The 25,956-nt window shown below is 43.4% G+C and overlaps 1 protein-coding gene across 1 annotated transcript in view; it reads left to right on the top strand.

Moving 5' to 3' along the window:
• The first annotated feature begins 947 nt into the window (after positions 1-947).
• LOC121864099 (tyrosine-protein kinase Dnt-like) overlaps positions 948-25,956 on the top strand; it is a 201,377-nt gene continuing 176,368 nt past the window's right edge. Inside the window, exons 1-3 of the mRNA XM_042363003.1 lie at positions 948-1,073; positions 20,405-20,551; positions 20,651-20,762. Of these exons, the coding sequence (XP_042218937.1) occupies positions 948-1,073; positions 20,405-20,551; positions 20,651-20,762 (385 nt within the window). The remainder of the gene's footprint in view (positions 1,074-20,404; positions 20,552-20,650; positions 20,763-25,956) is intronic.

The raw sequence follows: 25,956 nt of genomic DNA, 5'->3' as shown, positions 1-25,956 counted from the left end.
CACAGTTAAGGTCACTTTGATGGTGATATTAACTACAGACTGGGATTTATATTTTGTCAGAGCCTTTATATAAGTTTCATTGGTCATGGTCGTTTTGAGTAAGAGACAACAATAGCGTCTGGGTGATGTGGTACACGGAGGCAGAGTCACCTCTAGAGACTCAGGTAGAGGAGCAGCTTATCACCAGCAGCAGGAGGCAGTAAAACAAACCACCGTGGAGGAGACGCCAGGTAACCCGTGACCAAATTATCAATAACAAGCGGTTACCTGCGGTAGTTGTGTGTATAAAATTTCAAGCTGGTATTATTATCACACCTGAGAGCGATGAAGGTTTTATCAATACTTACCTTTAAACTGTATCGATTATCTCCTTGTTGGTGTCATCAAGGCCATTATCATCGTCCTTTAAAAAAAAAAAACCTGTAATTGGGGAGTATAGGTGCTTCACGTTGGCGATATTTAAACAGTTTCCAGGCGAATAACTCAAGGTAAAACCCACCAACTCCCCGACCGTGATTATTATCTGAACATCCCGTCCTCAAGTGTTGTGGAAGCTCTTCACCGACCACCCAGCGGAAGTGGTCAACCAAAATGATTATTGTCAAGAATAGTTAAAGGCGATATATCTCAAACGCTAATATTTCTACCTTATATAACCTCGATACATGACAAGTGGGTAAAGAAAATCTCTTCTGTTCAGTCAGTTTGTCCTTCGGAAATTTGAATCCCCGATGTTGATGTAGATGGCGTTTAAGGGAACGTTTGAGTGACCCCAAAAACATCCCAACACGGCGTCGTACCTTATGATCAGCTGAGGAGGGACTGTTATTCTCCCAGCCGCCGTGATCTGCAGCTTAGGGGAAATGGCAACTCTTATACGGCCGATTGAGATGAATGTTTTTTTTATTGAGGCTTTTTATTTTGGTGTAACGTGTCTGTCTGGTATAATGACCCAAGGTATACCTGTGGTGCGGAAGGATTGTGACTTCTGGATTGCGGAAGTTGGTATTATGGTTGTTGACTCGAGGGTTAATGGTACTGGAGTAGACAAATACACGTGTGATTACATTCAGGTGGGTGTTCATGTATACACTTGTACTATAAACGTAGATAGGAGGGCAGAAAAAACAGAGAAAGTGAAGAAAAAAGGTAAATTATTGGTGAAACTAGCGAACGAGTGATCCAGGTGACCCGCCATGTACTCAGAGGACGATTCCCGAAAACCACATCAACGCGTGCGACAGATCCAGCCATCCATCAGCAGGACCCCTGAGGCAGAGGCTCCAGCTGGCCAACACCTCCGAGGCACACGGCTGGTACTGATCTGTAAAGAGGACCCTCCACACCATCCCCCCTTATATGCCTTCCTGGGTGCTACCTGAACCTGGTGTTTGTCTGTATGTTTTCTCTGAGACATGTTTATTCAATATTTATCCCCCCCCCCCTTCCCCCTCGTTATATAATATGGGAACTATATTGTGTTATCCTTGTCCGTTTGTCTTTACGATTGTCGCTTCTGTTATCGATGTAAGGAAGGATTCGTTGATCGGGAAGAGGGTTTGGTATGTCACTTTGTCTTCATGAATATCTCGGTAGAGTTCAGTGATCAGTGTTCTCTATCTCTATATACCAATAACTAACAATTTTCACTAATCCTTTCATTAAGAATTCCGTAGTTTAGTTCCGTTTAAGGTAAAAATTGTAGGTTAATTTTCTCTCTGTAAGATGCAAAGAAAAAAATCTTTCCCTCGAGAACAAATTTCCAGCATACCTTTTTGTCCTAAGATCTGCACGACAGCCGAGCACCTGTTTAAGGCAGTGTATGACAGCGAGGAACTTTGTCTTGGGGAATACAGACGGTGGCACCCTCGACCCCCTGCGACGACCACGAGTACGGTAGTGTCGTTCTCCTAGGGCAGGCAGGTCATTTCCGCCAATAATGTCCGTGAGCGGTCCATTGGGCACGGAGACCCCAGCCAATTGTGTGAGCCGGAGACAGTACCAAGGAGAGAGGAGGTTGTTTACTTGGGGCGTGTTCGTGGTGGTGTTATTGGTTTACGTGGAATTGTGATTAACATTATTCATTTATTAGTTCTCTTTCTCTCTCTCTCTCTCTCTCTCTCTCTCTCTCTCTCTCTCTCTCCTGTGTTATTGTTGTGGCCTAGTTCTGGTGCACCTCTCATGGCTTTACAATGTTCCTGCCGCTAAAATCAAAAGTGGGGGTTTCTAAATTTAAATTCTGCCCCACCACAACTTTTCCCTTACATCAGTGGTGGAGTGTGAGAAGGGGCAACCAATGGTGGAACGGGAGAGAGGAGAGGAGAGGAAATATTCTTTAGAAAAGGAGAAAGGAGGTGGAATGAAAGAGAGGGAAGGATAGGAAGGAAATTTAGGTGAAAATAGAGAGAGGAATTAAAAGAAGAGGAGACAGGAATAATGAAAGAGAGGAGAGACAGAAGGGTAGATGAGGAGAAATTAAATAAGAATAAAAGAAATATTATTAATTTTTACATCTTTTATTACAGGTACGTGAGGTTCTGCCGAGTCATACAGTCTACAGTCTCAGGGTAAAGTACATGGATACTATTTACCTCACCTTAACACTCGCCATACCTTACCTGACTGATATTAATTTTCATGGGTGAGGGACTTTTTTTTATTAAGGGTGTTTAAGGGGCGTTTATAGGGAATATTTTTAAGGGGTATTTTTAGATGTTCATAATTGACATGAATTTTTTTTTTTAGCTTGTGTGTTTATAGGAGACGTTAGTAGTTTGTCTATGAATTATGGAAAAAAGAATATCGTATTGCCAAATTAGTTGTGAGCCTTTAAGGTGTGTCCTGGTGTAAACATTTATCTGAGAGGAATTTATATACGTAGTTTAAAGGGATGTAAATACGTTTTATATAGGGATTTATGCTCGTAGTTTCCAGGTCACATCAAAGGTTCGTTGTTGACTTGAGACAAATGATTTTTTAGGCCAAGAGAAATACTTGAAAATTTTCTTTCACACACACACACCAATAGTGTCGTGGTGGCGTAGACCCCCAACAATGTACCATTAATGCTTCCCATATGTCATACCCAAAAAACATGGCGTCCCACTATGGACACTGGACCGCAGATTTGCATATAATATAGAGATAATTTGCATTAATGACTCATACACGTTCCACCTGAATGAGCATTTGATGTGCTGGACGGTAATGGAATAAAGCTGTCTGTCTCATTCAGTGGCATTCATAATTGGTCAAAATATTTATAAACAGTGATGGAAACTTGCCATTTTTCACTATTAGATTTCAGTCATTTGCATAAAGACCAAATACAGTATGCAAATTTTTCCCCAGCTTTTGTTTGTTTATAACATTGTTTTGTCCACTTTGTGAATACATGTATATGCATTAATGAATACATGTGTTTTGTTCAGCATTTTTTTCGTTGTTCGATTTTTATAATGACTTTTGTCGTTTAATCATCATAACTATATATTTTTATATATATTTATATATTAGTAAGTCCTCTTTAACCAATCATAAACCAGAGGGTAAATATTTGTGTAGACTTTAATTGGGTTATGAATATTTAACTGAATATATCACCCAAGAGAAAAGATTCACACTGACATTTATAACGCTCTTGTCAAAATCATTTATGTTGAAATGTTGGTAAATAATTCTAACGCGTTGTGGCTGGAGCAGAGAGACTTACGTGTATGTTCGTCCGTAAAGATAGTTTCTTATGTGGCTGTCAAGTGAATCTTTCAGACTTTCATCATTATATTTCACCATTAAATTCACTATACTGTCCAGTTTGTAGGACCAGGTATCTCTCTCTCTCTCTCTCTCTCTCTCTCTCTCGTTGTATCCACACTAGAAACTCTCATTTTTGTTTGTCGTTTACATAAATAATTTTCACCAGTGTTCTTTACTAAGAACTACCAACTTTATCCACACCAGAACTACCACTTCTACCCACACCAGCAGAACTACCACCATCCTACCCACGCCAGGTAACCTCATTCTACCCCCTTACCATCCACACCAGAGCACTACCCCATCCACACCAGAAATATCACTTTACCCAATCCCCCGCCATCCACACCAGGAGCTCTACGCTATCCCTACTAGGTAACATCCGCACTACGCTATCCACACCAGAAGCACCACTACCTTATCCACACCAGGTAACCTCCCTACCCTCTCCACACACCACTGGGTCATATTCTCTAGTCTATACTACCCTGGAGAGCTCTTACTTTATCCCTGTCGGTCGGTGGTCACGCTCGTCCATACATAGCCCCCTTTCCTCCATCCCTCCCTCCCTCCCTCCTTCCCTCTCTCCCTCCCTCCCTTCCTTCCTACCCCATTCCTTCCTTCCTACCCTATTCCTCCCTCCCTCCCTCCCTGGAAGTCCTGGGAGGGTCTCGTCCAGGCGGCAAATGGACACAACACCCCCCGCCTCCCTTCATTATGTTCCCCGGCCCACCTGTCACTTACCTGTCTCCTCCTCACTGTGGCAGGTGGTGAGGTAGGGGGAAGGTGGAGAAAAGGGAGAAAAGATAAGATGATGAGGGGGAGAAGGGAGAGGAGGGGGAAATTCGGGGGAGGTATTAGGGGAGAAGGGAGATCAGAACGAGGGGTTTAGAGGGAGACAGAGACAAAGTGAGAGACAGAGTGAGAAAGAGAGAGAGAGAGAGAGAGAGAGAGAGATTGGATGGTAACATTAACAAAGTCATCAGTGCCAGACAAGGCATGATTAGCGCTTGTGTAGAGAAAGACGCAATATGGGACAGGCAGACAGACAGACATAGACTGACAAGACAGATAAACAGATACAGACACACAGATAGACACGCAAACAGACTTATAACACACACACACACACACACACACACACACACACACACACACACACACACACACACACACACACACACACACACACAAGATAACGGGCCACTAAGCGAGATAGATACACGATGCCAGAACCTCACACAATATTAAGTACCAGCAAAGAATAATGTGTATTTTGTGTCGAGTAGGAGGAGGGAAACGGTGCTGGGGTGAAGCTGTAGGCAAGGTTTACTATACTCAGGGCGAAGGCGAGGTAGTGAGAGCCAGGTCCAAGCAGAGGAGTGAGTGCTGGAGTACGACCTCTAATTGACTCCACAGGTTGTATTGTTATGAATGAAAAGATTGAGTGGAGTTCAGGGTTCACGTTCTCCGCTTCCTTCTTCTCTTACTCCTACCCCCCATCTTCCCTACCCCTTACTCCTCTTCCACCTCCCTCCCTCTCCTCTTCCCCCTCCCTCACTGACTGACTCACTTAATCCCCCTACCCTACTCACTCACTCACCGGCCTGGCGACGAAATGTGAATCAGACCCATAAGATTAATTACATAAATGCCGTGATTAAAGCCAACCAGTGAATGAACTACCGATAATTAAATGGAAATATAACTTCTTCTTTTGCCACTGCTGACGTTTAACGAAAGGTAGGGGAAATATATACTGTATATATAAGTAGAGGGGCTATTGCTCTTTATTAATTCAGTCTAGTTGGCTTTTGTTTAACTTTATTCATAATGTGGTTAATTGCTATCCACTGTTTTTTCCTTTTCGTTGTATTTCTATAACGTAGGAATTCACTTTTGTTTTGTTTTTAGAATATTAATTAGTGTTGTATTTATTCCATCTGTTGCTGTCATTGAAGCTCTATCGTCATGACTAAAATTATAAGAAAATAATATATGGTTAAAAATACATTATTACATTACTAACATACAAACAGTCATATAATATAGCAAAATCCGTATCTCTAATTACCGTTGGGTTCAATTATCTCCTGTTGAAGTTCACGAGTAAAAAAAAATAAATAAAAGTAAAAGAAAATATAAAAAAAAATCCATTAATTCTGCATTTCTTTTTCACTCAGATCCACTTGAAACTTTACTGCACAGCCATCATCAATATTCACAGTGGTGGGGATCCTGGGGGTAGTGGCAGAGGGTGGGTTCAGTTCCATTGGGGTTCAGTCGCAAGAAAAAAAAATAGTGAAAGGGTTTTTTTTTGTGTTACACCCTTACCCCTTACCCCTCCCCTCCCCGTCCACCCCCACCCCCTTTTACCTCCATCTCACCTCTCCCACCCCACCCCCTCCCTCGCCCACCTCGCATAATTAAGAGGCGACTTTATATGTGACTTCGTAAACATAATTGGTGGGAAATATGGCCGTAATGATCTCTCTCTCTCTCTCTCTCTCTCTCTCTTGCTAAACGAAATTACAGGAAATAGTATTGGGTTTTGTGTGACTCTGACCAATGATTTGTGTGTGTGTGTGTGTGTACTAACCAGAGTCGTGCTCATACTTAGATTAAGATACACAGACTAAAATAAATTATCCATGTTTATTTTTGTATTTCTTCTGTATTATTTTCATCATACTCCCTTCTATCTCCCTTGTCACTTCCCTCCCTTGTCACTTCCCTCCCTTGTCACTTCCCTCCCTTGTCACTTCCCTCCCCTTGTCACTTCCCTCCACCCCTCGTCCTCCTTACCATGGCCCCTCAGACACCAGAAAGAGATGATGGTGGAGGTACGGATTAGGTTTTGGTGGTAGTGGTGATGGTGGTGGTAGTGGTGATGGTGGTGGTACAGGCTGGGTGTTGATTATGGTGATAGTACAGACTGGGAGGTGGTGGTGGTGGTGGTAGTAGTAGTTAGTGGTGGTGATAATGGTGGTAGTACGGGGTCGCCTAACCACAAAGCCACACCGATGAGCCCTGATTGACAATGTTTCAACACACATGTTTTTCTTTGCTCGGCTCGGGGCATTATGTGTGTTAGGTGTAAGGTCGAGAATGAAAATGTTTTGGGGTGATTTAGTATGTATATATGTATGTATGTATGTATGTATGTATGTATGTATGTATTAAACTAACTATACGACTCTCTACTGTATACACAACATCACTCACAAACAACATGCAAAATACAAAAGCGCTTATCCGCGTCATAACAATTAGAGGACCAACATTTATTTGAGTCCAAGTCACACCACCTGAGTACACCCTGAGTACACAATAAACACCGCCTGGCCTTGGTGACAAGAACCGTCTTTAGTTATTCCGCAATTAAACCAGAAAACCGCAGAAAAATATTAAGCCCAAACCCACCAACAGATCCTAAACCTCCCACAAATCCTTAAACCCTCAAAATCCCTAAACCCTCCAAAAAATCCCTAAGAAGTCCTGGGCCTAAAGACCCTCAAATCCCCACCTAAAAAAGCTGCCCAGGGCAAAATCTGCTAAAGAGTCCGGGTAAAAAAAAAAAAGAAAATCCCTAAGCCCTAAAACTCAAGACCAAAATCAAAACCCCTAAACCTCACCCCCCCCCAAAAAAAAACCGTATCCGAGCTAAGGACTCATTAAAGTTATCACAGGTGGGAACTGAGCGTACAAATAACTATGTCTTACCTGCCTTATGATTATTACCTGTAATTAATCTAAGTTTTAAGGAGTGTAATTAGGGAGTGTTTGTCATAACTCGGCTTCCCTTCCTTCCTTCCTTCCTTCCTTCTTGTCTTGCTTCCTTCCATCATTCCTGCTTCCCTTCCATCCCCCCCCCCTTCTTCCCTCTTTCCTTCCCTCCATCCCTTCTTCCTTTCCTCATTCCCTCCTCCTCTCCCTCCCTCCCTTCCTCTTCCTCCAGTAGGCAGGGACACTCCGGCCTGCTCGCGTTAATTTCATGAATAAAACATTGTAGAGGAGAGGAATATATTAAACAACAAGAGAATGATTAATGAATGAAAGTTTTAGTTTGGTTTGTCGAGAGACACGACAGGTAGCCCCGCCAGGTGTATTGTTTACCTGTGAAAATATTTATTGTTTGAAATGTGAATTGCTTTTGATTATTTTATTTTATAATGGCGTAAATAGATCAGTCGTAAATGAATTATGAAATCTATGAATGTAAACAAAGTTTGTAAATTAAAATGTAAAAAATTCAAAGTATAAACCCGAAATGGTTGAACATATATATATAATTTGTCATAGAGAAAACCCACTACACTTCCTTCCCAATTTAACAGGATTTTTTTATATAATAAAATACCAAAACGATATAATTTAAAAGTATAAAAATGAATTTCACGAATAGAACTCATAAACAGTAGACGGGAATCTATCGTGGAAGTCTTAAGACGGTAGACGGGAATTATCTACTCATCTATCGTGGAGGAGGGGTAGGGGGAGGAGGCAGCGAGCGATCAGACGTCAGTGTAGGCGTTGAAGATATTGTCCCTTGATACTGGTGGGCGACGCATTACGTATTCATAAGGTAGTGTTCCCCTCTGGTTTAACATGTGGCGGGTTTACTGGTGTGTGTGTGTGTGTCAGGAGTCTAGGAGGTGTGTAGACGTGTGGGGTGGTGGTGGTAGTGCTGGTGTTGGTGGTGGGGAAGGAGGAGGAGGAGGTGATGGTTGTAATGTGGAGGAGGAGAAAGGAGGGAGGATAGTGGAGATGGAGGAGTGGGGAGGGAGAGAAAGAATGTATAAGTGGGGGGGGTAGTGAAATAGGGGGAGATAATGGGACGGGTGAAGTAGATGATGTTGATTGTTGATGACGTGTGAGAGGTAAGAGGAGGTAGAGGTCGTGGAGGAGGAGGAGGTAGAGGTCGTGGAGGGGGTGGAGGAGGTAAAGGGGGTGGAAGAAGAGGTGTTGATAGGATGAGAGAAACAGAGAATTTGGAGAGACTTTAGGCATAGAAGAAGAAGAAGAAGAAGAAGATGTAGAGATTGAGGAGAAGAAAGGGTGAAGATAAAAGAAGGAAACAAGGAAAGGAGAGAATGAGGTGAATGACGAGAAAGATAAAGAGAAGAAAAATGGTGAAACGTAAGATGAATAGGAGGAGAAGAAAGACGACGAAGATAAGAAGAAAAATTATGAAGAAAAGAAGAAGACGGGGAGGAAGATAATGAAAACAAAGATAAGGAGCAAAAAAAAATAAATAAAAATTAAAAGATGGAAATGAAGAGAATAAAGACGAAGGTAAGTAGAAGAGAAAAAAGGAGGAGAAACTGAGAACAAGAGGAGAGAGAATTAAATGGGAAGAAAAACAGGGGAAAGAAGAGGAAAGGGGGAAGAAAGCAAAACGGGGTGAGATGAAGAAGTAGGAGGAGGAGAAGAGAAAAATGGAGCGAGAGGAAGGAGGAGAAGGAGGAAGAGAGAAAATACGGTGAAGGGAAGGAGGTAAAGAAGGAGGATGAGGAGGGTAGGACATCATGTGGGTTCTCAGTGTGACGTCTCAATCTAATCCTTAACCAGGCTGTCCCACTTGACGACGGTAGACTGTGAGGCCGAGTCCTTACCTCACCTCTCTATGTCCTTCAACAGGGTCCCGGGCCAACCCAAGCTAGGATATTAATAATAATAATAATAATAAAACTACTACTACTACTACTACTACTACTACTACTACTACTACCACCACTGAAGGAACTCTCCAATTAAACTAACCTTCAAGTTGAACCCATCACAAGGTATTATAAATAGCAATGGTACAAGCTGAACCACACTACACAAACTCACTATAACATGCACTGCTATATAATTACATCAGACAATTCAAGGTATTCCTGTCTCGTAAATCGACCTCGGAACGTCGGGAAGGATATATGCAAATGGTGAACCTAAATGGAACACCTTAGTAATTGGGAAGAAGATGTTAAAGAGTGATAAATAAGGGAAGAGATTAATTTGAGGGGGAGGGAGAGGGAGTGAATGAGTGGACAGTGTTAGGAGAAGTTAACATGTATGTGTTAATAATTCTCAGAGGGAGGTTTGATATATCTATATTATCTGGGCTGAGTTGGTGGCGGTGAGTTGGTTAGGTTAGGGCTTTCTCATTGCTGTGACTGGATGTGTAAACGACCTGTTCTTTAAGGATATAGTGAGTATAAGAACCTGGTGGCTTTTACAGTGAGTGTATGTCACACACACACACACACACACACGCACACACAAGCATATACTCACATACATACATATTCACCACTTCCGGTAATTGCTTCATGGTGAGAACTCAGGGCAACTTGAGCGATTCGTTTCGGGGATAAAGTTGTATGGACACCTGGGGGCAGGGAGGAAGGGAGAGGCAGGAAGGGAGGGTGGGAGAGGAAGGGAGAGGGTGGAAGAACCAAGCAGGGGATGGGTGAGGCAGGAAAAGGGTGGGAGAAGCAAGGAGAGGGTAGGAGAGGCAGGGGGAGAATGGGTGAAAGCGAGGCAAGAAGAAACTGGGAGAGGAAGGGAGAGTTCGGAAGGAGGGTAAAGAGGATAGGGAGAGGGTAGAGGTGAGAGGGAGGGGGGAAAGGGGAAATAGAGAGGGTACAGGTGAGAGGGAGGGAAGGAGAGGAAGGGAGAAGAAAGATGGGATGGTAAGGAAGGATACATAGATGAGATATCGATGGAAAGTTAAGAGGGGGGGAGAGAGACAGGGGAAGGGAGAAAACAGGGAGAGGGAGAAAACAAGGGAAGAGAGAGAGAGAGAATAAGGGAGAAGGAAGATGGAATGAGACAGAGAATATGTTTTTTGTTGTTTTAGTTTAGAGTACAGTTTGCCTATTCTGAGTAATTCAGTCAGGTCTTGACAGTGAGGGTGGTATCACTTCTTACTGCCACACAGGACAGAGGTTCATACACAAAGAAATAGATCATATTCATTAACAGCATATACAGGTCAGATTCATATGGGGTGAAAGAGATATAGAGGAAAGATGGAGAAGGGAGAGAAAGGTTGGGAGAGGGCATAGAAGAGAGCGAGTGGGAGAGGAGTGGGAAGATGGGGAGGGAGAGTGGAGAGGGGTTGAAGGAATTAAGAGGGAGTGGGTATTGGTGGTTGTGTGTGTGTGTGTGTGTGTGTGTGTGTGTGTGTGTAATAGAGATATGTTTATGTTATATATATCTGATAGTGACATGGGTAGTGCTGATTGTGTTAGATAGTGACATGGGTAGTGATAATTGTATGAAATAGTGACATGGGTAATGATGATTCTGTTATAGTGACATGGGTAGTGATGATTGTGTTAATGTATTTGTTATGTGTTGGTGATGATGTGTTTATATCACCTGACTGCCGGTGTGTTTGTCGTGCATATCATGGCTGTGTGTTTACGTCATGGGAGCTGATGGGATTTCTGTGTAGTGTAATTGATGGCTTGTTTGTGTTGCATATCTGATGGTGTTTTTGTGTTTCGTAGATAATAGGTGTGTGTGTGTGTGTGTGTGTGTGTGTGTGTGTGTGTGTTAGAATTAATTGCTAATAAAATAATACTGGTATGGATGTTCACATTTTATATTAAAGTACAGACACTTCCAAAAAATAAAATATTGTTCGCATTTATTCATTAATTACTGTACGACTATCTTAAATTTAGTCATTCTACTTAAAAATTAAAACTATGTGGAATTATTTTTTTCAATAATTTTGGAAATGATAAGATAACTAGATATTTTACCTACTATACATAGATTTCAGTTCTGATTGTGAGTGATTTTACGGGAGAGTCAATAACAGCGCAGAACTAACTCATTAATGTCGGCGTAAATATAAACTTCAATAGACCGCGATGCTGAGGGTGCCAAAAAGAAACGATTTTAAGGATGACCAGAAAAAACAACGAGCATTCAAGATACCCTGATTTTTTTTTAGTATATCCCGAAGATAAAAATTTTCAAGAAATATAGGTTCTGGATGCCCCGAAAAAAGATTATATATTTACAATACTCTGGGAAAAAAAAATATATATATATATTCTGGGTGCCTCGAAACAATTTATATTGAGTGCCCCAAAACAATTTATTCTGGGTGCCACGAAACAATTTATTCTGGGTGCCACGAAACAATTTATTCTGGGTGCCACGAAACAATTTATTCTGGGTGCCACGAAACAATTTATTCTGGGTGCCACGAAACAATATATACAGAATGCCCCAAAGAAAATATATCCAGGATGTCCCGAAAGGTATACTCTTATATGCCCTGAAAAAAAAAAATATATATTCATGCCCCAAAGAAATATATTATTCCACCACCATAATAGCGAAAACGATCACCCAACAATTTTATCGATTCTCCTTATTGGCCGTTCTATATATTTCTGAGGTGCGGGGAGGAACGATACAACTAACACACACACAGTAAGACTCAAAGCTCAACATTATCTCAATAGGATGATCGACTTTATGTTGCGAGGTTTTATTCTGGTTTCTTCCATCCGTGCGTGGTGCAATAATTATTCATGAAGGGGTCCTCTTCTCGTTCTCAAATGGGGAAGAGGAGGAAGAGGAAGGGAGAGGGAGGAAGGGAGAGGGAGGGAGGGAGAGGTAATTTAGAGGGGTAGAGAGATGGAAGGAAAGATTGAGAGATAGTGGATGATGGTTAGGGTGTGTGAGTAGGGAAGGAGAGACGAAGGGGTTGTAAGAGTAGAGGAATAATGGGGGAGAGATATAGGAGTGGTGAGAGTAGGAAGGATGGGTGAATAACTTCATATCCTTTTCCTCCCTCCATCCCCTGTCTTCTATCACACCATCTATCCCTCTTCTTCTCCCCTCATAGGAATGTAAGGAGGATGTTTTAGGTGAATTGGACAGACGACTTCCGCCTCCCAACCCATAGATTCGACGGCCATTTTGGATTTTTCTTTTTTCCTTGGCTAATATTTTGAGATTTAAACAATATAGATTTGAAGATTATGTAATATAGCCATCAATTGATATATATTTGTTTGTTTGTTTGTTAGAATTTGCTTGTTTTGGGTTATTTAATGAGTCGACAAAAACATTAAATTTAGGTTTATTTTTGTTTCTGTTGTTCTACTTCATTCTCTTGTCTTTGTTTATCTCATCCTTAGCTTTGGTTTTCTTTCTTTTCTCTTTCTTCTCCTTTCGTCTTGGTTATCTCTCTTCCTTTCTTCTTCTCTTCTTTTATTATTGCTTCCACTTCACTTCTTCCTCAGTATCCCCTTTCTCTCTTTCTCTTGTTTTCTTTCTTTTTCTCTCTTTATTTTACCTTGTCTTCATAATTACAATTTACAGCTTCCCCTTTTCCTTCCTTCATTTATTTTTCATTCTTGCTCTCCTCCTCCTCTTTCCTTTGTGTTCTTCTCTCTCCCCACTGCTATCTTCTCCATCATATCCCCTTCCGTTTTTTTCCAATTTCACTTCTTCCCCTTCCTTTACCTTTGTCTTCTCTTCCTCTTCACTTTCTACTTTTCTCTTCCTTCCTTCCATCCGTTTCTATCCATCATCTCTCTTCCTATCCGTCCCTCTCGGTTTCTTTTAATTTTTCCCCTGTCTTTCTCTATTCACTCTCTTCCATCCGCCCTTCCTTCCTTCCTCCTTCCCTTCCTTCCTTCTCACCCCCTCTTAATTTCCTTTCCTTTCCTTCCCCTTCTCTTCATCCTATTCTCTTCTTCCCCTTTCTATTCTTTCCACTCCTAATTGTCCCTTCTCTTCACCTTTTTCCGTTTCCTCTACCATTTTCCAATCTTTTCCTCCCCCTTTTTTCAGCCTCTTTCCTTCCTCCTTCCCTTTCTTCCTCTTCCTCTACTTTCCACCCCTCCTTTATCCCTCTCACTCTCCCTCCCTTCCTTGTTCCTCTCTCAAATGTCACTACTTTATTCCTCCATTCCTCCCTTCCCCTCTATCCTACTTTCTCTGTCTCTTTATCCCCCCCCTCCCCCCTCCTCTCCACACCTCTCTCATCTCTCCCTCACTCCACCCTACTTTCTCCCTCCCTCTCTCTCTCTCCCTTCCTCTCCACTCCTCCCTTATCCCTTCCTCACTCCACCCTCCTCACACCACACATTAGGAACTTGTCGCTTGTTAGCTTGAGGGGGGAGACGATGAATAATCCGTCACGAGCGTTGAAAATAACTCCATTGTTACAGGTTGGGGCGTTGGCTTCCTAGTCTCTCTCTCTCTCTCTCTCTCTCTCTCTCTCTCTCTCTCTCTCCCCAGTTTACCTCCTCACTAATTATGTGGGAAAGTTGAAGGTTAATGCGGGTGAGTGGAGGCGTCAGGCGCTGAGGAGGAAGTATCGGTTTTCTTAATGTTTATCGTTCTTAATAACAAATAGGCGGGTTATAAACCTCTTAGGGGCATTTTGTTGTTTTTGTTGATCGTAGTGGGTGTGTGTGTGTGGGGGAGGAGTTTGTACAGGGTGGGGTGTGTGTTGGGGAGCGGGGTGATAGTATGGAAGGGGGTAGTATTGGTGGTGGTTGTGGTGTGGGTGGTGATAGTGTGGAGAGGGATGATGGTAGTGATTGATGGTGGTGATGATGATAAATGATAATGACGATTGATGATGATGATTTAGATTAGATTAGGTAAGATAATAATTTTTTTTCATTTATACCAAAGAAAACAAAATAAAGTTCTAATCGACCCCACAAAATCTTTCTACAATCTACTTTAAACTATTACCGTTTTATTTCTTAACTCATCATGAAGTTATATCACATAAAGTTTGCTGTTAACCAATACGTATATTTTGTGTTCACTTAATTTTATTTCTTTTCGATTTTTCAGGGTAACTTTTTGTCGTCAATTAAACTTTTCGGTGCCGTTTTTCACTACATTTCAGTTTACGGTGGTTTAGGCAGGCGAGTCTCTTTTTTTTACTTTCCCATATCTTTTCGTCTCTTTTTTATTCGTCGTTTCTCCTATTTTCGTCGTTTCTCCTATTTTCGTTTCTTCTCATTCTTTGTTTCTCATTTTTCGTCTGTTTTCTTATTCTTCGTTTCTCGTCTTTTCGTTTTTTTTTCTTATTTTTCGTTTCTCCTCTTTTCATCTGTTTTCTTATTCTCCGTTTCTCGTATTTTCAACGTTTTATTCCCTTTATCGTATATGTTTTCATCTTTATTTCTATTATTTTACCGTTTTTGTCTGTTTTCAATTATCTTTGTATATGTGTATCTACTTTTCACTACTTTTCGCCTCCTATCTTATTCTTCTTTTCGTGTCATTTCGTTGCCTTTTGTCTCTTTGTCCTCTTTTATTTTTTTTTTGCTTCTCTTCGTCTTTTCCATTTCCTTCATCTAATCTCATTTCAATGCTTTTACTCTTTTATTGGTTCCATTGTCATTACTTTTCGTTCGTTTTTGCCTCTTTTTTTTATGCATCGTTTCGTCTTTTTTCTTGAGGTTGTCTGGGTCTTATTGTCCTGTTTCCATTTGTTTTCGCTTTTTTCTTTTATTTTCTTTTTTTTTCATTTCTTTTCGGTTTTTAGGTACAAGAAGAAGATGGTAACTGTGAGTGGTGGTTGAGGGAGGGTGAGAGTGGTGGTGAGGGAGAGTGGTGGTGAGTGGTGAGGGAGGTGAGAGTGGTGGTGAGGAGTGGTGGAGAGTGGTGGTGAGAGTGAGAGTGGTGGTGAGGGAGGTGTGGTGAGGAGGTGAGAGTGGTGGTTGAGGAGGTGAGAGGGTGGTGAGGGAGAGTGGTGGTGAGTGGTGAGGGAGTGTGAGTGGTGGTGTGGAGGTGGTGGTGAGGAGAGTGAGTGGTGTTGAGGGAGGTGGTGAGGGTGAGAGTGGTGGTGAGGTGAGAGTGGTGGTGAGGGAGAGTGGTGGTGGAGTGGTGAGGAGGTGAGAGTGGTGGTGGGGAGGGAGAGTGGTGGTGAGGGAGAGTGAGTGGTGGGGAGGTGAGGTGGTGGTGGGGAGGTGGTGGAGAGTGGTGGTGAGGGAGAGTGAGGTGGTGGTGAGGGAGAGTGGTGGTGTGGTGGGAGGTGAGAGTGGTGTGTGAGGGAGGTGAGGGGGTGAGGGAGGTGAGGTGGTGGTGGGGGAGGTGAGAGTGGTGGTGGGGGGTGTGGTGGTGAGAGTGGTGGTGAGGGATGGTGAGAGTGGTGGTGAGGAGTGGTGGTGGTGAGGTGAGGGTGGTGAGAGGGTGAGAGTGGTGGTGGGGTGGTGTGGTGGTGAGGGATGGTGGAGGTGGTGGTTGAGGTGAGTGGTGGTGGGGAGGTGAGAGTGGTGGTGAGGGAGGTGTGGTGGTGGGGTGGTGGTGGGGTGAGTGAGTGGTGGTGGTGCGAGAGTGGTGGTGGTGAGAGTGGTGGTGAGGTGAGGTGGTGGTGGTGGTGAGTGAGAGTGGTGGTGGTGAGAGGGTGGTGAGTGGTGGTGAGAGTGGTGGTGAGGGAGGTGAGAGTGGTGGGTGAGGAGGTGGTGGTGGGAGGGGTGGTGGTGGTGGTGAGGGGGTGAGGGTGGGTGGTGAGGGTGGTGGTGGTGTGAGGTGGTGGGAGAGTGCTGGTGAGGGAGGGTGAGAATAAGCATCTTTAATCGTGGAAATTCTCTACCACAGAAAGACGATTTGTAATTCAATTTGGAAAGACAAATAAGAGGAAGAGAATATTAATGAGAATAAAAATGAATTAATGAAAAGACGAAGAAGAAAAAAGAAATGAAAAAAGTAGGAATGACTTAAAAAAACACAATCCTTATATACAAGAGTTGGATAAGACGACGCTCATATTGGGTTCCATAAAAGGGGAGGAGAAGAGGAAGAATAAGAGGAGGAGGAGGAGAGGAGGGGAGGGGAAACGCTGCCTCTTATTCTCTCAACTTATTGTTATCTCTCAAAAGCCGATATTGAAGAGTGGTAAACGTTTTCTTATAGTGAGGAGAGACTGTTGTTGTTTTTGTGTGTGTTGGTGTGTTGAGAGTGTGTGTGTGTGTGTGTGTTTGTGTGTGTGTGTGTGTGTGTTTGTGTTTGTGTTCTTTCAGTATTCAATAAGTCGACGTTCAAGTTAGTATATTGACGGAAAAAAAATAAGATCTGCCCCCCCTCCCTCCCACCTCTCTCTCTCTCTCTCTCTCATCTTTCGCACACACTTGCAATAACTCCTGGTGACGCACTTATCAATTTCTTACACACTTACTTATACGAGGTAATTACTGCTGTCACACTTAACATTGGTCTCACTCATTTCCTCGAGGCAATATCTGTTCTTGCACTCAATATAGGTTTTGCACGCTAACTAGAGGTAATTTCTGTCCTCCGCACTCAATATGGTTCCCTGCTCTCACACTAAGTAATCTCACACATACTGGGGGTCATTTTTGTTCACACACACACACACACACACACACACACAAAAGCGTCAGCCACCGTCAGCCAGAGTTGCAATGTTCGTCTCCTTGGTCGAGCTGACAAGCGGCGCCTCTGTACAATCAGCGGGAACCGTAAAACCTTGAATTACACTAAATAGTGGGTGATGACGCGAGGCCCTGCAATAAACACCTTATGAAGCGGGCTCCGTCCACTAAATCAATAAACTGGCGAGTGTCTACCTTCCAGGGGTTACAGTACAACCTTCCACTATGGCCACAACACCACTTGTTCTTGGAGGGTTGTGCTCTTGGATGGTCGAGGATGAGGTATATGGAAATGGAGTGGTAATACTGGTGGGGTGGTCGCCGCAGTCAAGAAAATTTAACTCTAAAATTAGGCAGTATTACCTTGGTATATAGGTGGTGAACACTGACTGTTTCTCATAGATTATATTAAAATAAGCTGAAACAAGACACTGTTGAGGTGGGGGACAGGTGAGATGGGGGACAGGTGAGGTGGGGGACAGGTGAGGTGGGGGACAGGTGAGGTGGTGGGCGTGAGGTGGGGGACAGGTGAGGTGGGGGACAGGTGAGGTGGGGGGACAGGTGAGGTGGGGACAAGTGAGGTGGGGACAGGTGAGGTGGGGACAGGTGAGGTGGGGGACAGGTGGTGGGGGACAGGTAAGGTGGGGGACAAGTGAGGTGGGGACAGGTGAGGTGGGGGACAGGTGAGGTGGGGTACAGGTGAGGTGGACACAGTCGTATAATAAAAAAAAATAACTCACTTCGCCTTTTCCTGATAGTTATTTAGAGTACTTCAACCACCTTCATTTTTAAAGAAGAATAATTATTGTTTTTAATTAAAATTAAAAGAGGAAGCAATTACAAACGGGTAGACTTGAACTTGGTGCCGTCATGTTATAAGTTATCCACCTTAGCAGGAATGTTATTACGCCTCTAAAGTTAATTACTGATTTTTAAGGGATGGTTTTGGGGATTTACAGTAGGCCAGTAGTGTGTGTGTGTGTGCGTGTGCAGAACCACAGTCGAGGAATTCTGAAGAAGACATATAGTGTGTCTTTATGGCAAGTAATTAGCATCATGCCAGATTTTCCAGGCACTCAGACACGCTAGAAACATCTCCTTCACACAGAAATATTATCATGTTAACTTTGACTCCCTATCATGGTATTTTACCCAGACACCTTAAGCGATTTATGATGGAAATTTGGTGGCCATTAAAAAAAATCTTATATCAACCTCTGGTGCGTCACGAGGTAGTGGTCCCGACTTTAAGAGGCAGCCGAGATAAATTATGATCGTGAGTGTTATGAAGCCGAGTTATGAAAGAATATTAGAGGTTGCCAGGCAGTTGTCATGCAGGTTCTTTATAACAAAACTCCTGACGGTTTTATTTCTTCCCATTCAGTCTTTTTCTTCAGTGACGGCGGCGATAAGATTGTATAAATATGCAGTAGAATGCTTGTTTCATTATTATTTTCGTTTTATGTCTGTTACGCCCTGTAGGAAAAAAAATTGATTCTACATTTTTGTTTTGAGATGCAAATTCGTATTTTACTTAACAAAACTACGTATAAAAGAAGATACATAAACTGAACAAGTCCTCTATAACAAGGTAACAGAGCCAATCAAGAACAAATTTATTTGCTAATCTTGAAAGACTAACGTCAGTAAACGTAGCTTTCTCAAGTTACACCTTGAAAGGGTGTCTGATGATGTGTAGAGGAGTCCCCCCTCCGCTGACGGCCGAAACCCTCTCATCTCACCGCCGGGATTGAAAGAAAACGGCTTAGCGCCCCTCCCTGGATAAGACGCATTAAAACTTAACACGGGGGAGATGGAAAAAAGGTGAGAATGGGAGGTATGGGGAATAAGGGAGGGATTTAGGCTGTGGTTAGTACATGTTACATGAGGCCAGCGACCATCTCTCCCACAGATGGTACCTACCAGCTGTGCCTACCTGGGCTGTATTACCAAATTATATCAGTATGTGAACAAGGATTAACGTGTATAACCCAGTTACCACCATTTTAATTTTAATTTGAAGTTCACAACCTTGTGACATTACGTTTAAATATCCTTCCAATATATCGCGTAATAACACAATGTCGCTGAAGTCTCGAGTCATTACAGCTACCCACAGATCGTCTTGGTGTGTGATACTTACCAAAGCGCGTGTTATTAAGTCGCTACCTTCACATTATGAGTCGAGGATAGATTAGGTTAGGTTAAGTTAAGTTAGGTTAGGTTAGGTTAGGTTAGGTTAGGTTAAGTCATGAGTCGAGGAGTTACAGACATTTGACTACATTCAATATTCGTAATTAATTTGAGATCGATATGATGTTGCAAGCAATAATTCTGTCGCTATCAACATGTTATGGTGAGAGATATAGTGTACCGCCCCACGAGTCACGGTGAGAGCAGTATACTGTACCGCGCCAGAAGTCACGGTGAGAGCAGAATACTGTACCGCGCCACGAGTCACGGTGAGAGCAGTATACTGTACCGCGCCACGAGTCAGCCCTCATATAACACCTCCGTCAGTGTTGATATTCGTTTCAGGATCCAATAATCCGGGTAATCTCCCCCCGACCATTGATACGAAAAGTTAAGATGTTGACGGGAAGGTGAGGAGCGCGAGAGGCAATATGTGGTGAGGATCAGTCCGGGCAGGAGCGTCCCGAGTTGTGAATATTACATCAAGGAGAGTGAGGGGTGTGGGCCGTGAACGTCGACAAGGGCCCGGCGGGGTGCCTCAACGCCCTCTCTGCTGGGGGGCGGTCCTGGTCGTGTACTGGGGATTTGAGGGAGCTGTGGGAGAGGTCTTGGTGTTGGGTGGATTACTGTCTGTGCGTTTATGAGAAGAAACAACGAGATGAATGTATGAGTGTGTAGGAGGAGGAGGGGCGTCAGTTTATATGTTACGAAGAAAGGTATGTGCGTGTACCAGAGAAGGGGTGTAGAATATTGAGAGTGGGATGTCAGCGGGTGGAGGGGAAGACAGGTGGATATCTGTGTGTTGGGGGAGAGGGGAATGTCTACACGAGTGGAGTGTGTTTGCGTGTGGAGGGAGATGACGTGTATGTGTATAGGGTGAGGGAGGGAGTTGTCAGCAGTTAGGCTGCCCGTGAGAGGATGTGACACTATCTGGAGGGCGGATCAGCGTCCACATGGGAACACGTTGTGTCTGGGGAAAAGAACATTTGTAAAATTACACGACATGGCGATGTTGTCTGCAGCTCTGATTCCTTATCGGGGTAAAAATAACATGAATTTACTCCTGGTCGAAGGGGCCGAGGGCAGGAAGGCTTGATATTCAAGAGCCGTCACCGTCTCGGAATCTTCCCACACGCAACAAGGACCACCCGCCGTCCTTCAACGGCTGCTACCAGAAGGATTTCACGCCTCAGGACCTCTTCTCCTCCACGATCCCTTGCGTGAGAAGAGGCGCTAAATATTTCGTTCCTGGTGCAGCAGGGCATGAAGGAACTTGGTAGGGACTTGGGCGTAAGGTCTCCTCTTTTACATATCCTCAGCCGACAGCTCACAACTTCACCACCAAAGAGATTGTTGCCAGGATCTCCGTCACCTTCGGAAACTTGAGCTGTGAACTACCGAAGATTATACAACGATTAAGTTATACCACAAGTTTGTATGAAGGAGGAAGCTCATGAGACTTTTATCGTGTTCGACACCAAAATCTTGCAGCTTGTGGAGGGGCGGGTGGGGGAGGTAGTCGTTATGAGGCTGCCCCATAAAGTTGTACTATGGGTAGAATTTCTTTCTTCCATGAGTGTTAGTTTATGGTGACGCCAGGTCAGGGTATTTTTTTGTCCCGAAACTTATGCTTTTATTTACAGACTTTTTTTTTCTTTTGGTATATAATAATTAAGATAAATAAAAAGACTACTTCATAATGTTTTACTTTTGGTAATCGATTATGTTCAGGAGAGACACAGTTACCATGTCAGCCACCCTTATTATGCATTTAAGAAATACCATTATATTATTTAAATCAGAAGAACATTTAGGATTATTTTCTTTTACTTCTTATTTAATCTTTGTCTTATTTATTGTTGTATAATTTTTCTACTTTTCTTCTTTTATTTTCTTCTTCCATGTATTCGTTAGTGCTGGTTTGATTTATTGCTTTCTGCTTTCTTCTTTTTTTTCTTCCTTGTCTTCTCTTTAAACACGTGATTTTTTCTTTATTTCACCCATTTTTCCCTTTTTCAGATGTTTTCCATAATTTATCTAAGACATCGTTACGTTTTGATTCACTGTTCAGAAGATGTGGTTTTTTTATCCAATTACCGTGATTTATTCGATGTGCTGTCAAGTGGTAATTTTTTTTTAAACAGGGGACAGTGATTTATGGTGTTGCTTGTGACGGAGGATTTTTTCTTATATTTTTTGTTTATCAAGGGATTGACTGGGTGAATTTAGGATTTATTGAGAGTGAATCATAAAATTGCCTTTAAATAATTATTTTTTTTATGGTGCTCTAGTGAGGATTTTAACTGGGGGTAAATATTTTTGTTTTGGGGGGGGGGGGTGTGAGAGGTAGATATGATATATGAACATTCAGAACATTTATTTGCAAACACACACTCACACACACACACATACACACACAAGTCTAGTGGTGTAGGTGTTTTGATGGACTTCAAATTATTTTTTCTCTTCTCCTTCCTCTTCTTCATTCATTTTCCCCTCTCCTTCTCTTGAACCCCTCCTCCTCCTCCACCATTTTCCCATCTTCCCCTGACCTCCTCCTCTTCTATCTTCCCTTCTTCCTTTGACGTCTTCCTCCTCATCTTCTTCCCACTCTTTCATCTTCATCCTCCTCTTTTTTCCCCTCCTCCTCCATCATTCTCTTCTTCTCCTCACCTCCCCCTTAGTCCCTCACCACACTCCTCCAACAATTCCCAACAAGAGACATAATCACTCTTACATCACGCCAAGGGCAGAGGATACAGCCATTCTTTACTCGCGTCTACCACAAAACTATTCCCTAACTATCCACGAAGCCGAATGCCCCATCTAGTATCCTTCATCCCCTCCTGTAGTGGTCGAGGGAAGGGGGCCAAGCTTTGCCGTCAAGGGGGTGGGGTGAGGGAGAGGGAGAGAGGGATAGGAGGAGGAGGAGGGAAAGATAGAGAGCGAAAATGAAAATGGGAGAGAGAGGGGGAGAGAGAAGGAAACACAGGCATACAGACAGAGTGAGATTGAGAGAACAAACAGATTGACAGATAGAGCGAAGGAGAGAGAGAGAGAGAAAGAAAATACAACATAAAAAAAATCAAGCACAATACCAGAAGATGGACCAGAATTCAGTCACTACAACACAACCCTAAACGAAATTGTCTTAAAGGTAAAAGAAGTTCTGCCGAATTCTCCTCTTGACTGCATAAGATACCAACATTGTTCAGTAACCGGATTGCCCACCCTTCCTCACCGATCGTTGCCCTTCCTGCCCACCCCTGCCCACCCACCAGCCCACCCAGCCCTCATACTGTGGAAGAAGTTGTATATATCTTCCTTAATTTACTTAGCGTTCTGCCGCTGATGGCCGGATCTAGCAGGGGGATTACTGAGGTTTAACGGCAAGAAAAAGCTAAGCCACAGTAACCTCATAGTTCAAGATTATGTATCAGGGTATTTGTCGGTCGCTCTTAAGGTAGCGTGCGGGTGTTGGGCGCTGGTGTGGAGCCTCGAGTTACTGGGGCAATTACCACCATCTTAAGGGAGACTTAGAGGTGAGTGTGTGGGAGATATGGCCAATGTGTTGAACTCTTTATGTTTCTTGACTTCGCGGTAAATGCAAGAACTGGTGGGGTGATTTGTATGGTGAAAGTGTGTGTGTGTGTGTGTGTGTGTGTGTGTGTGTGTGTGCGTGTGCGTGTGCGTGTGAGACAGACAGACATACAGACAGAGAGGACGTAACATAATCACCAAAATATTCACCAGTGTTGATGATGATGATGCAGTTATTGGCATCTATTTCCTGTACCATACACGTAGATCGTTACATAATTTCACCTTGTTTGCCTTCCTCCTAGACGACACCATCAGAGAACGATAGTCACCATTAACCATCTCTTTATCTCCCTCAGTGTCGATATTTCTGGCAAGTCTATCCCACCATTTTCCATGTCATATATTACCCGATGCTGTCACTCCTTTCCACCCTTCAATCACGCATAAAATTCTTCTTCTTTTTGTTCTTTTCTTTGAGGGCGGGTGGTGACGGAGGTGGTGGGGAGGTTGGAGGATGGGGGTAGAGGGAGGGAGGGAGGGGTAATAAGAACTCGAATATAAAGTTTCTTGCTCATTTATAAAGACAAAAAATCCTTCTGCACATACCTTTCTTCCAGGGAGTTTCAACATCAAGCGAGAGCGACGCACAACACGACACAAATAATACTGTTTTAGTCAACAAGAACACGACGTAAAATAGTGCTAGTGCATATATTATTAAGAAAGGGGGGAGGGGGGGGCGTCAGTACGTCTATTTTTTTCACTGAGCAATACGGTACTTTGAGAGAGAGAGTATTTGTGTGTGTGAGAGAGAGAGAGAGAGTATTTGTGTGTGAGAGAGAGAGAGAGAGAGTACTCGGCTGTTGAAAAATGGAATCTTCCTCTGAGGGCCACGCTACTGTGTGACCTGTGACTCGAGAGTAAGAAGTCGGAGGAGTGCTCTCTCTCTCTCCCCCAGTTGACCCACAGATGTACCGTGGTGGGCCCTGGTGTAGTGTGTGGTAGTGATTAAATTGATCTTTTTCTCCCGTAAAGATGTCAGCTTGTGCGATCCAGTTTGATGTCAACCGTGCCTTATGTGTGTAGGTACTCCCGTCTGTCTGTCTGTCTGTCTGTCTCTATGTTTGCTTGTCTTTATGGCTGTCTAACTATCTGTCAGCTTGTCTGTTTGTCTGTCTATTTATGTGTGAATATCTGTCTTTCTGTATTTGTCTGTCCGTCCGGTTACCTGTCCTTCTGTATGTATATCTGTCTTTTTACCTGTATATCTTTTTTTTTGTATTTGTCTGTTAATTGGTTAAAACATCGTCCTCAAATGGTTAAATCATTGTTGTGAAATGGTTAAAACATCGTCCTTGATGGGTTAAATCATCGTCGTGAAAGGGTTAAAACATCGTCCTTCAAGGGTAAAATCAGCTTCCTGAAAGGGCCGTTCTCAAAGGGTTAAATCATCATCCTCAAAGGGTTTAATCATCGTCGTCAAAGGGTCCAAACATGCCCATTAACACACTCAAGTTGTGTATGTGGTTTCCTGGGGGGGAGGGGGGGGGGGTCAGGGATCAAAGGTCACCTGTGATATGAGAAATATTATTCTTAAGTGGATAATTTCTGTGTAATTTTTTTTTTTTATTAGATTTTTGCTGCGGATCAACAAGGCGTATGTTCGTTGATAAGACTCAAGTTTTGGGGGTTAATTTAGGGCGGAGGTGAGATAAGTGGGAGGTTGAGGTGATAACAGGAGAAGGATTAGAGAGAGAGAGAAGTCCCAACCCACGTACAGACAGACAGACAGACAGACAGATAGATAGATAGATAGATAGACAGTTAAAAAAACACTTTCTCAACGCTTATACAGACACCCACAAACAGAGACATTACTGACAACAATAATAAAATAAAACAAGTCAGGAAAAAAGGTACATCTCCACCCCACCCACCCCCTCCGCCTTATCCCTCACCCCTCCACCTCGCCCCCTTCCTCACTCCTCCACCTCACCTCCCTTCCTCACTCCTCCACCTCGCCCCCCTCCTCACCCTCCACCTCGCCCCCCTCCTCCTCCTCCACCCCCCCCTCCTCCTCCACCTCCTCCCTCCTCCTCTCCTGCCCCCCCCCCCTACCATTGCCAGGGTCTACTACAAACATGTCGTGTCCAGTGTTAAGCGAAGCTGAGAAATGAATAGGTCGGACGCGGAAGAAATAAGCTGGGACAAGATAAACAATCCCTCCTCCTCACCTCCCCCTTCTCTCTTCCTTCCCCCTCTCCCCTCCCCCCACCCCCTTCCACGCCGTCCCCTTCCCCTCCCCTCCCCCACCCCCTTCACGCCGTCCCTTCCCCCTCCCCTCTGTTGACCCTACAGCATATATTTCCGCTATGGGTTTCAGAACTGATTTATGAATTTACCCCAGCTTGCTGAGATTGGCTCCGTGTGTGTGTGTTTACGTTCTCTGTAAAAATCTAACAAAGGTTGAAGTTCCAGATTAAAACAGCGTAAATCACCTTAAATCAGACTTGAGTTCACTCCTAGTGGTTTATTCTGGGTAACTTGTTTTGGTGAAATTAAGTATACACTATGTTGTTGTTTTTGTTGTTGTTTTTGTCATACTACTCACCAAGCTCTCTGTGATAGTTTGAAGACAGGGTGAAGGGAAGGTAATTTATCCTCTTTTTTTCCTCTCAATTGGTTTGGCGTTTGTGATTTATATTGTGTGTGTGTGTGTGTGTGTGTGTGTGTGTGTGTGTATTTTCCCAACTCACTCACACACACACACACACATAATTCTACTTCAGCACGACTTGTGTGGTATGGATGAGGACCTACTTGTGTATCTCCTCCAGATCCCCTCTAGGAAGCTCCTGACGTGTGTACTAAGGATAGGACTCCCTTGGGGGGGGGGGGGGCTTTCTTCTTGTGGATAATTCTCCTACAGTCCTCCTTCGGGAACGCTAAAGGATGTCTGCTCTCTTAAGTGGCTTTGGTGACCCTCTTCCGTATCATTCCTTGTGCTAATTGAGAGACAGACAGACAGACGGGGGGTACAATCGTCACACACGTTTACACTGGTCCAGAGGTCCAGCAGCAC

Source organism: Homarus americanus, unplaced genomic scaffold, assembly GCF_018991925.1.
Source record: "Homarus americanus isolate GMGI-L3 unplaced genomic scaffold, GMGI_Hamer_2.0 scaffold15216, whole genome shotgun sequence".
Lineage (NCBI taxonomy): Eukaryota > Metazoa > Arthropoda > Malacostraca > Decapoda > Nephropidae > Homarus > Homarus americanus.
This window is presented reverse-complemented; position numbering and strand designations above follow the sequence as displayed.